General features: G+C 50.8%; 1 protein-coding gene across 1 annotated transcript in view; it reads left to right on the forward strand.

Moving 5' to 3' along the window:
* Flt1 (fms related receptor tyrosine kinase 1) overlaps window positions 1-12103 on the forward strand; it is a 119664-nt gene extending 107561 nt beyond the window's left edge. Inside the window, exons 22-26 of the mRNA XM_006979624.4 lie at window positions 3516-3621; window positions 3878-4020; window positions 6000-6084; window positions 8130-8224; window positions 9269-12103. Coding sequence (XP_006979686.2) covers window positions 3516-3621; window positions 3878-4020; window positions 6000-6084; window positions 8130-8224; window positions 9269-9452 — 613 coding nt within the window. The 3' untranslated portion in view covers window positions 9453-12103. The remainder of the gene's footprint in view (window positions 1-3515; window positions 3622-3877; window positions 4021-5999; window positions 6085-8129; window positions 8225-9268) is intronic.
* Window positions 12104-12445: the final 342 nt, after the last annotated feature.

A 12445-nucleotide genomic window follows, 5' to 3' on the forward strand; every position in this document is an offset into this window, starting at 1 on the left:
CATGTAGGATCTTAGGAGACAGTGTGGCTTGTGCTATTTCTGCCTTTGGCTGGCAGCACGTTGGCCCCAGTGGCCCGAGGATGCTCTGGCAGAACCGCCTGGAGCCAGCACTCAAGGTGCTCCAAGGACAATGAGGACTCCAGGTGTCTCGGCCACATGTCACGCGTCTCCTGCAGAACAGGGACAGTAACCCAGACTTAGAAGGGCAGTGCTCAGTTCTACAACCCCTCTTGGCTTTGGTTTCCGGAAGCTGAGCCCCAGTACAGACGTACCCAGCATTCGCTGGGACACTACACCAACGTCCAGCTTTCAGCCCAGGCATCACAGTCACCAAGCCCCCCAGTGCTCGGGGTCAAGGGTCGCCAGCACACAGAAGTGTGCAGGAGTGAAGACACCCCAGAACCAGCTTCTGAGGAGCGGGCTAGTCTTCAGATTGGGGCAAGGATAAGGACAGACGATTCTCAAAAGCAGACATGTGAAACATAGATTCTTAGGCCTTTGCATGACCTTTCTAAGCTCCTGTCCTTCACTGAAAACTTAAGTTAGGTAGGGAGACTCATGCCTCTAATCGGAGCACATGGGAGGCTGAGGCAGGAGGATTACTCCGAGTCTGAAATCAGCCTGGTGTATATAGTAAAACATCTTCTCAAAAACGAAGAAAGAGAAGACACTCTATGGCCTCTCCTCCCCCAGTGGGAGCTGTTTGTCTGCTGTAGTCAAGTTTGGAGTTTTCACCTTCGAAAACAGCTAATCCAGTAATTACACTGAAGAACAAGCTTAGGACCTCTGCTGACCAGGTTCTCTTATCAGGAAGCAGAACCTGAGTTCTGCCAGAAAGCTTCCTTTTTTTGGTTTTTCGAGACAGGGTTTCTCTGTGTAGCTTTGCGCCTCTCCTGGAACTCGCTCTGTAGACCAGGCTGGCCTCGAACTCACAAAGATCTGCCTGGCTCTGCCTCCCAAGGGCTGGGATTAAAGGCAGGCGCCACCACTGCCCGGCTCAGAAAGCTTCCTTTTAAAGGAGTATTTAAAACCAGACGAAGTGTCCATTAGTGCCTAGAGGGTGTCCTGTTCCTGAAGAACAACAGCCTTTGTTGCCAAGGCGTCTGCTAATGTTGAAAATCCTTGTACCTGACAGTCCAGTGACGTCATTGCTCCTGGGAGGCAGGGGTGTGGAGGGGTGCCCAGGAGTTCGGGGCTGAGAACAGCCAGACTTCTGGGTCTGTTTCTAAGTTCTGGTGTGTGTGCACCTTCGAATCCATCACCCCTTCTCTTCATCTGCTGTCTGGAAGGTCAGACCAGCTTTTTGTTTTATTGGTTTGGTTTTGTCTTTTGAGACAGGGTTTCTCTGTGTAGCTCTGGCTGTCCTGGAACTCACTCTGTAGACCAGGCTGGCCTTAAGCTCAGATGTCTACCTCCTGAGTGCTGGGACTTAAGGCTTGCACCCCCTCCCCCCACCAGAGCCAGCTTTGAACAGAGTTCTCAGGATACTGGCGTAACCCCCCCCCATGGAATTTGGCCCACACTTGGGCCGTTTGTCCTCCCCATTTTCCTGCTTCCCTCCTGCTACCAATGTCCTTCTCTTCTTTAGACCTCCCTGTCTTCTTACCTGTTTTTGTCGGCCATGGCCTGTCTTAAGACAAAACAAGCATATCTTGAAGAGACACAGGAACTGTCAGGGCCGCCATGGGCATGCATGTAGCAGCTGGCAGGGCAGAATGATTCCCAGCATCCCTTGGGCTTTTCCCGGAGCCGCCCCTAGCTGCCAGCACCGTAAGTAATCCCTGCACTGTGACTGAAGACTTCCCAGAGCAGCAGAGCTTCTGGGGGTGCTGCCCTGCGAGCGCCCTGGGTACAGAAAGTGGAGATGAAGCCCCAGGCCGCACAGGCTAATCCAGACCTCACTCTGAAGTCCCAGCCTCGTCAGATTTTACTCTGATGTAGTCAGAGTCTGCGCTGGTCCAAAGGCTCCTGCGAAAGAAGAGATGATGGAAAGATAAACCCCTGGGAGAGAGCTCAGGGGAGCGCTTGGCCCAGTGTGTGCGGGGATCCCCGGCGTGTGCTCTGCACAGGGAATCCATCCAGACTTCCAGTCCCAGTGCACATGACCGAGAGGACAGCCCAGCAGCAACACAGCCAAACTCTAAGAGGAAAACAGAATGCAAAAGAACCTGCTGACGCAGAAACCTGAGGACAAGATGCAGTCTCTATGATATTAAGACCCATGCTTCCAGCTGGGCGGTGGTGGCGCACGCCTTTAGTCCCAGCACTCGGGAGGCAGAGCCAGGCGGATCTCTGTGAGTTCGAGGCCAGCCTGGGCTACCAAGTGAGTCCCAGGGAAGGCGCAAAGCTACACAGAGAAACCTTGTCTCAAAAAACCAAAAAAAAAAAAAAAAAAAAGACCCATGTTTCTAACCCAGAAGCCCCGTCTGTTTGCCTTAGTGTTGACAAACTACTTTGTAATAGGGACTTTGACATTCTGGGCAAAAATTAAGCCGCCACACAAAGGAACCTTGCACACACCCGAGGAACTACTGAAGTCTACTGTCTATGGACCTAGTTTGGAAATGACCCACGTCGTGGGCTGGTGCCTTCCCCACCAGCCTCCCATGCAGAGCCTTCCCAAGGAAGTGTGGGAGCTCTTCCAAGAATCTAAGGAGCACCCCCAGGAAGTCTGTTAACCTTCCCGAGGAAATGAGGACCTCCTAAGGGAGTGTGAAGGTGTGAAGATGTCACATGCTTACAGAGAAGCCAAGTGGAACCAACCTTCATTACAACTCAAGAATGAAGCGGGAGGCTGGGTGGGTGGTGGACGCCTTTAATCCCAGCACTCGGGAGGCAGAGCCAGGCGGATCCCTGTGAGTTCAAAGCCACCCTGGTCTACAGAGTGAGATCCAGGACAGCCAAAGTTACACAGAGAAACCTTGTCTCAAAAAACAAACCAGAGGCCGGGCGGTGGTGACGCACGCCTTTAATCCCAGCACTCAGAAGGCAGAGCCAGGTGGAAATCTGTGAGTTCGAGGCCAGCCTGGTCTCCAAAGTGAGTTCCAGGAAAGGCGCAAAGCTACACAGAGAAACCCTGTCTCGAAAAAAACCAAAAAAAAAAAAAAAAAACCAAAAAAAAAAAAAAAAACAAACCAGAGCAAAACAACAACAAGAATAAAGTGGCCATCACAAGCTACAAACCAGTCAGGCTGTGACTGTTTTCAGCTTTGGGGACACCGTCCTCCTCCTGAGATAGGAGTGCTCCACTTACCCCCAACTGCACAGAGCACCCCTTTCCTATCTAAGTCCCCTTCTTTGATCTGTAAGACCCCGTCCTGGCACCTAACGAAGGTGGGTCAGGTGTTCAGTAAGTAGACATGTGTGTGCCCCCAGGCACTGATGCTATAAACCTAAAAATGAAACCACATTACACATTATAAAAAGCATCGTCTGCGATGGGAGCCCAACAGAGCAGGGCGGGCTCTATAAACCCCACTGTTCTCCAGCTCTTTCTGTGTGTTCCTCATCAACAGCTACCAAATCATGTTGGATTGCTGGCACAAAGACCCCAAAGAGAGGCCCCGGTTTGCAGAACTTGTGGAGAAACTCGGTGACCTGCTTCAAGCCAACGTCCAACAGGTAACGTTTAGATCAGAAGGATGAATGTATTCCTAACAGAATTGGAAAGAACAGCAATAAAAAGTGGTGTATGTGTGTGTGTGAGAGAGAGACAGAGACAGAGAAAGAGTATGTGAAAGTGTGTGTATGTGTCAGGGAATATGTGTGTTATGTGTTTAGAGTGAGAAAGTATGTGTGCTCGAGTGTGTGCACGAGCGTATGTGTGTGTCCCTGGAGGAGAAACTTCTGTGATTAGAGGTCTGTCTTTGGTGTTTAGGATGGTAAAGACTACATCCCGATCAATGCCATCCTGACGAGAAACAGTGGCTTCACGTACTCAGTCCCCACCTTCCCTGAGGACTTTTTCAAGGATGGCTTTACAGCTCCAGCATTTCATTCTGGAAGCTCTGATGATGTGAGGTGAGATTCTGCTCCCCAGTTTTACCACAGAAAGAAGAGGGGATAAGGATGGAAGGGGGAGGGAGGAGGAAGGGAAGGAGGAAATAGAGAAAAGAAAGAACCCCCATCTACTCTGCCCCCTGAGTCCAACTGTTGTTAGCATTCTGCCATGTCTTGTCTGTGTGTTATTAAGTTGGAGGCCTATGTCTTTTCTTTTTTTTCTAAATTTCTAATGAATAAGACATCGTATTTTCTCAAGGTATTATCTTATTCTAGAACTGAAGCCTGGTTTTCATGACAATGACTTTGATTAAACTTGACATAAACTAAAACTAGCGAAGAGGAGTAGCGCAGGGCTGGGATCCCAGAACCCAGGAGGCTGAGGCAGGAGGATACATGTTTAGAGCCAGCTGGGGTTACAGAGTGAAACGGTGTCTCAGAAACAACAACCAAGAAGAAGAAAAGTTACATGAAACTAAATAAAACTAAGCCTGGTGGCGGTGAATCCCAGCACTCGGGAGGCAGAGGCAGGTGGATCTCTGTGAGTTCGAGGCCAGCCTGGGCTACAGAGCGAGATCCAGGATAGCAAGGGAAACACAGAGAAACCTGCCTCAAAAAACCACACACACACACACACACACATACCAACCTTCTCTTTTTGTTCTTTATCTTCACCTAACCAACATTTACATCCCGCATTACTGTAGAGGAAACTGGGTTCCAGCTAAGAGAACAAACGGTTACTGAGAAAGTGTGCTAGCCAGTGTGGGCAGTTACAGCGTATGGAATGTGTGGTGGCCCTGTGGTCACAGAAACACATGCTCCGGTCTGGTGTTGTGCTGGCATTCTGTACATATCAACAACTTCCATGTGCAGAGCTGTTCCTGCAAAGTACGCGTTATCCCTGTGTGACAGATGAGGACCTGTCACTCTGTCACCCGGAGAGATGAGAACTCAGTGAAATGTGTGCCGACCAAGTAACTGAGTTTGTAACCCAGGAAGAGGGACCCGCTCTCCAGGTCCCTAACGCGGTCAGGGTCCCTTCAGAGCCTTCCGGGATCTCCAGCTGCAGCAGGCACAGCTTTCAGGCTGGACCTCAGTTCCGTTACCAGGGAAACACAGGAGAGGGATGCAGCAGCTGGAAACCGCTGGCAGCCATGTGTGACGGGTTTTGAAGCCGTCCTCAGGCAGCCCAGAGCCATGAGGATGACAGGTGGACGTCACTGCTCAGACCTGACACCTAGCCACTCGCCTCGTTTTAAATGATAAAGCCTGGCTGGGGTAGAAATGGGATGAAGGGCGGGAAGCTAATGTCAGCCCTTCTAGTAGGTTGCTTAGCCAGAGACTCAATAGGCGTCTAGCCCACGGGTCTGGGCCTTGCAGCTGCTAAGACTACCAGACAACGGTTTAGTTGATGAGTGGGTTTGCCTATGAGCATCCATCCAATGGGATATCCCATCAGGCCTTTCCAATAGATCACAGATGAAAACTGGCAGGTGGTCACTGAGAAATCTTACAAACATCACTCATTTCTCCCGACTGTACTTGTGGTCCGGAATGTACCACGTGGGCTCCCCTCAGTTGTAAACTGAAATCAGCTGTGAGGTCTCAATGGGACATTTATTTGTCACTCCATCTCCTTTTAGGAAGCAGACAGCAATAAGTGATAAGATGGAGTCACTGTGCCTCCTGGGGCATTGGTCTCGTGTCACCAAGACACTTGGGCCAGATGAGGTCTCATTCAGATCTCCTCTACGACTGGCATTTTTTGACTCCATGAGGAACTGGAGTGGACCCTTTTAGGGTTTTCCTGAAGACTATAAATAAACTGTGAGTTGACCGCATGGTGGAAGTGACGTCACCATGAGGATTCCTAGAGGGTACTAAGAAAACTGAGGCAGCTGGTATTTTGGTTGGTAGGTGGGACCCACCCAGGCTCATCGAAGGTGTGTGTATTGATTATTTTCCTGCATTGATTATTCTCTCTACTTCTTCCTTAGATATGTAAATGCTTTTAAATTCCTGAGCCTGGAAAGAATCAAAACCTTGGAGGAGCTTTCACCAAATGCCACCTCCGTGTTTGAAGTAAGTCACCATAGTGACACCCGGTGACCTCTGCCGGAAACCTCTTCTTGTATGAGCACCCAGGCCAGCAGTGCTTGGCCGGTGATTGACAGAGGCCAAGACTGACAATATGGGGGAAGAACAGACGGTCAGACCTCACCATGCAGAGCTGATCTGAAAGAGAATTCCACGGTTTGAAGAACTCCTGGGACTCACTCAGGGGCCTGTTCTTTTCCAGCAGTTCCTGGGAGGGGAAGTGGAGCGGTCCTGTGTGTATGTTCACTAGACTCTTGTAGGCTATCAGAGATGCACCCTTCCTTGAGAGTGTAAGATGTGTGAGTGGCTGGGCCTTGTGCTATAGCATACTAGGTCTGAAAGAAGGCCATGTGGGCCCCAGGTCCCTTCGCCCTAAGGCCCTGCAGCTGAGCAGCTATGTTCCCACCCAGACACACTAGTCAGTCAGAGCATGCAGAGTGGCCGGCAAACCAGGAGCTTCTGTCGGCGAGTCTCTGGAAATCCCTTGAAGGGGAGTGACAGACTAAGATGTGGGGAGGAAGGCAGAGCAGGAGTGCACGTCTGGTATGGCTGACCGTGGGCTCCAAGTGGGCTCCTGAGACAAACACAATGCCATAATTCGAGAGCAGAAACCTTGAGGCCGGGGCCTGAGAGACAGCGGCACAGCAGTTAGGAACACCGGTCGCTCCTCCAGAGGATCCAAGTTCGGTTCCCAGGACTCACATGGTGGCTCACAACCGTCTGTCACTCTAGCTAGTTACAGGAGACCTGAAGCCCTTTTTTGGGGATACCAGGGTGCACATGCATGCAGGAAAAAAATTACCCATACACTAAAATAAATGTTTCAAAATAAGCCAACAAAGACCTGAACCGCATGGACACTCAAGATGAAGGGACGTGGTGACTTCAAAATAGACGTTCCCGTGTAGAATGCCGTGATAAAGTAGGTAGTGTTTCGAGTACCAGGAACAACACTCAGCGAACCTCAGGATTTCTCAAGCCTAGGCTCCCCTACAACGCGGGGAATGACAGCAGCATCTTCCCCGGCCTGGGTCCCCGCTGGCGTTTACACAGCCCAGTGAGAGCCTCCGAGCGAGCAGGGACCGAGCGTGGAGTCTCTCGGACAGGACATCACACTGTAGTGACAGAGTAACAGAGAGCCCCGCCCTGAAGATGACTGAACCACAGTAGTTCCTGGACTCCAAGGCCAGGGGGGACCTGCCAGTGCCACAGACTCGCCAAGAAAAAGAACCAGAAAAAGCCGCCTCTGTAACTTCCCAGGAATTTTACGTATGGCAGCAATACCCATAGACCACCACCAAGATTAGTTTTTGTTTTTTCAAAGACTTGTTTTGTCCGCCTTCATGTCTGTGTGAAGGTCTTGGACCCCCTGGAACTGTAGTTATAGACAGCTGTGAGCTGCCCTGTGGGTGCTGGGAATTGAACTTGGATCCTCTGGAAGAGCTGCCAGTGCTCTTAACGGCTGAGCCGTCTCTCCAGCCCTGATTGGTTTTAATATATATGATCATGTGCATGAAGGTTTCACACGGAAAATACGAAGCAGTTACATGCAATTTTCCATCCTATGTGTATGCATGTGTGTATGCGCGAGAGTATGCACATGTGCATGTGTACTTGCCCATGAACGTGTATGTGGAGTCCACTGGCCAAGGATGGGTGCCTTCCTTACTTGTTCACCTTACTGGGGTTTTTGCTGTTTGTTTTTTTAAGACAGGGTCTTTGAATGAACCCAGAGCTCAGAGTTTGAGCTAAACTAACTGGCCAGCAAGCCCCTGTCTCTGTCCCCACCTCCCACCGCCGCCGGGGCTCTGGGGAAGGGTCTGGAAGAAGGGTCTCGCAGTAGCCCGGAACAGGCACCATTTGTCTCTGTCAAGCTCACAGTTGGCAGTACAGGGAAAATGCTCAGTGCCAACGGGCAGGGGGTTGTGGGTGATGAGGGCAGCACCTCAGAGGTGCCTCCCAGTGTCTCCCCAGTCCTGTGGAGCATTCCAAGCCAGGCGAGTGAGGCATCTTCCTCTTTCCTCCCACAGGATTACCAGCTGGACACGAGCACTCTGCTGGCCTCCCCACTGCTGAAGCGATTCACCTGGACTGAGAGCAAGCCCAAGGCCTCACGGAAGATAGAGTAAGGAGGTGGGGGTGGGGGTGGGCGAGGGTGGGGCATGGAGGAGGATGCCGGGGATGCCGGGAACAATCGGGGGGCTGTTCAAGGCTACCTGGCCTCCTAGTGTTCAGGTATAGCAGAACACCCCCCCCCCAGGGGCAGAGAGGGGACATCTATTGGACATATAAACCCTGGGCTCTGTGGCAAGGAAGACTGGGCCCAGAGAAAGGAAACCATGTAGGGAGTTCATGCAAGAGGCAGGCCTAGGGTGGAAGCACAGGGCCTTGGTGGAAAGGAGCCACATGTGTCCAGCTGTGAAGGGAGGGCTGGGCCGTGTTCACAGGCTCATGAGACAACACTCCTGTTTCCGGTCCCTAGGCCAGGAGGGTCTACACAAGGAGACAAAGTCCTGTGTGCCACCCTGAGAATCCAAACTTGCACACTAAGGGTTTTCTGCATCCTGCTGAATCCATTACCCACGTCTCACATGCAGATTTCTCCACAAACCGCTGCCTTGACCCGTCCATCAGCCCTTCCTCCGGCTCTGTGCCACTGGCAGGATCCCGGGGCTCCTGCTGGGCATTCCACTGGCATAGACGACTTCAATGGTTCTCTATGCTGGAGGCTACCTACCTACCTACCTACCTACCTACCTACCTACCTACCTACCTACCTACCTATCTAGTTGTGGGGCGAATCACAGGTTCCCAGGATGTGACAAGATACTGGGGAAAGGCAGGCAGCGGCCTATTTTTTGTTTAAAAGCTGATCACAGGAGCTATCTGACTCAAGAACAGGAGAGGGCTACTGCCAGGGCTGTTTTCCAGTCAGAACCCCAGGGTTTGCGCCACCTCATCAACACATCCCACTCCCAGCCACCGGCATGCCCGCTCCACCCAGTGATACCAGACGGGCACGAGGAAGGCAGTGTGACCGGAGACAGGCAGGACTCTAGAACAGGTGCAGACGGCTGGCCCACTAAGAAAAGGCAGGGCTTCGTCCTTTCCCAGAAAACGTCTCAGAGACATCGATTGACCCTGTTTGTACCTTTCTCTTTCTCTTTAGCTTGAGAATAACAAGTAAAAGCAAGGAGTCGGGGCTTTGCGATGTCCCCAGGTCCAGCGTCTGCTTCTCCAGCTGTGGCCACATCAGGCCTGCGCACGACCACTCTGAGCTGGGGAAGGATCTGTGCTGCTCTCCACCCCCAGACTACAACTCCGTGGTGTTGTACTCCTGCCCGCCCGCCTAACGCTTCACACAAGCCACCGACAAACAGCCCGACAGTATTATGCATATATGAGTTTACACTTATCTCTCTCCACAGGAGCCGGCTGCTTTTTGTGACTTAATAGTGCTTTGTTGTTGTTGTTGCTGTTGTTTGACTAACAAGAATGTAACCCCAGATAGTGACAAGTGAGGAACACTATTGCTCAATCCTCATGGGACTCCGTGTAAGAGAAATCCTAAGCCCAATGACTCACCTGCTCCTGCCCCCAAAGCCTCAGGGCCCCCTGGACGGGCATCTGCTGGCCATGGCACCCGGCATGGGTCCTTGTGCCCATCTACCCTCCCTGCAGCTGTGGGGGCAGGCACAGTAGGGCCCCTAGCTCGCAGCAGCATGCACCGGCCTGCTCTGTGTCTCTGGAGTCCTCTAGCAGGCATTATGACACTTATGGAGGCGAGGAAGAGAGAACAAGAGGGACGGGAAAAGGCCTTGGGATGTGTCTTGTGGAGACGGTGGAGGAGAGGGCTCCTCAATGCCACGTCATTGGTTTCTCATTCCTGGCCTCTGCATTTTGGGCACTCTACCAAGAGGTGACAGGGCCGAATGTATGGGACATTTTCTAGATGTTTTCAGGAACCACAGGACATCTTACATTGTCCCCTGGGAGTCTGTTTCTGTTGTCCATTACCATCCACAGCATGTTTAACGCACATCAGTGAGGGTGGCACTTGGCTCTCAAGTCATACTTACCGTTAGTTCTTCTAGTGAGATGCACTGAGATCTGACCCAAGCTTGGAGGCCTCAATTTAGCCTATTGCTCACAGGGAGCTGAGCGGTCCAGTTTGGCCTAGCAAGGTTGTCCACCAATAGACTCAAAAGCCACATTTTAAACAGTCAGGTTCTATTTCAAGTATTAATGTAGAGATAGGAAAGACACTTTCTATAAACATCATCCTGTTTATACAGTTAGCTATTCAAGGAAGCTGGGGAGAGTTAAGAGAGTCTAGAAGATGGTTTTCTCTGTACCCAAACCAGGATTAATGGACTCGAACCCAGAAAGACAGAGTAAAAGCTCCATGTATAATAGCCAAACCAATTACACCCACAGAGCTGGAACCTCAGTTTTCTTTTTACTTTATCATCTGTTTCACCGCCTCAAGCCAATCTGAGACGAGCAAAAGAGCATTAGCCGATGTTTATTAAGCACTTTATGCTCCTTGGAAGAAGAGGCGACGTGTGGTTTGTGAAGCTATTTCCACAGCTGGGACTCAGGCTATTGGTCAATGAGCCATCAAAAGGAAAAAAAATAATCCTATTTTCATCTGTTTCAGACCCTACCTGGGGGTCTAAGGATGATGGGGACAGGGTAGAAATGGGGAGACAGGGTAGAAAAGGATGCCTCCTCTTTGGGGTCTAGAGATTTTAAGCCCTGGATCTCTAGAATTGGCTCTGTTAAATGTTGTATGTGCAAATTATGGTCTGTGTGTTTAGGACGTGTGCACCTGCTGACGCCAGTCACAGCGGGGCAGACATGAGTGGTTGCCTTGTGAGAGCAGACCACGCTTCCTTTATGCCACTTAATTCTATGGCCTGACCAATGGCATGTCTGCCCACGTCCCTGGGCACCACATTCTTGACGTTCTCTGTCTGACGAGACCGGAGGCGCGGCACAATCCCCAGTGAGACAGTGAGCAGCCACGGTGACTCTTGGGGTACTCGCTGGCCAGGACAGAGAAGTAGGAAAGGGCTTTCAACCAGGAACTGGGTAAAGAGAAATCAGGCAGGGCTGGGGGAAGACATCCTTGTGTATCGGCAAAAGCTCGTGTCAGCTGGCGAGTGTCTAAGTCAGGCCATCAGACAGGCTGCCAGAGAAATGAGTGATGTCAGCATTTTCAAATCATTCAGACATTCAGCCATCAGTGAAAGGAGAAAACCTTAGCCAGTCCTGTACTATTTTGATTTTAATCATCTAATTCTTAATCAGTAAGAGACTTTGGCAAGGTCCCTTCTCCCACAAAAGTAAAGAAAATCTATTGGGATTCTCTGGCTCTGCTTGAGGACTTAGCTTTGGAGTCCATGGAAGTCCATCAGTGAAGAGAAAGGAAGAAGACAGATCACCCGAGTTTTTAAGGCAGGAAGACAAACGGCGACGTGTGGTGACACACATACCTAGCTGCAGTGTGCCCGTTCGGATGTTGGGACTCGGACAGTGACGTAAGGCCATTTGCCACTTGAGGCCAAAGTGGCCGGCACAAAGAACGAACAAACATTTCTCCTAGTGTTTGAGATTACCAATGTGTAACCAGGGAGCTGAAACCTCAGGCAGGTCTAGGTTAACCTGAGAGAGATCCCCAGGGGACAGAGCTGTTCAAACCCTGAAACCTGCTGCACAGGCCAGAGTGCCTTGCTCCCCTGCCTATCAATCAGCTCAGTCAAGGAAGAGGGCATCTTTTGACCGACAGTGGTAGGAACTGTACCTGTATGTGTGTGTGTGTGTGTGTCTGTATGTTTTGTGCATAACTATTTAAAGAAACTGGAATTTTAAAGTTACTTTTATATAAATCAAGATGGTATGCCAGAGACAGAACTAAGCCATGATCTGGTCCCACCTTTTAGTCATGATGAATGTATTTCGTATATTATCTTCATTTAATAAAACTCACTTTCAAAACCAAGTATTTTCTTCCTCTCCTTGTAAGAGAGGGAAAAAGGAATGCTGGGTGTGCCTCGGGGTGGGTGGGGTGACAGAGTGCTGGTCCAGCTCACGAAGTATCAGTTATCAAGCAGGACGCAAAGATGATTAAAGCAAGCACGACTGGAGCAGGGGCATGCGGCAGACCCCCCACTGGTCCCACACAGTGGCGGCCTAGGCCACAAGGAAAGGAAAATTCACAGAAGGCAGTGCATTGAGATTCTCTAGGAACAGAACCAACAGAATGAAACTATGCACATTTGAAGGTGACTCATGAGGGAGTCGAGGGGCGCAGTGGTCGACCTCGGCGCTTGCTGTTCTCAGG

Source organism: Peromyscus maniculatus, chromosome 23, assembly GCF_049852395.1.
Source record: "Peromyscus maniculatus bairdii isolate BWxNUB_F1_BW_parent chromosome 23, HU_Pman_BW_mat_3.1, whole genome shotgun sequence".
NCBI classification, from domain to species: Eukaryota; Metazoa; Chordata; class Mammalia; order Rodentia; family Cricetidae; genus Peromyscus; species Peromyscus maniculatus.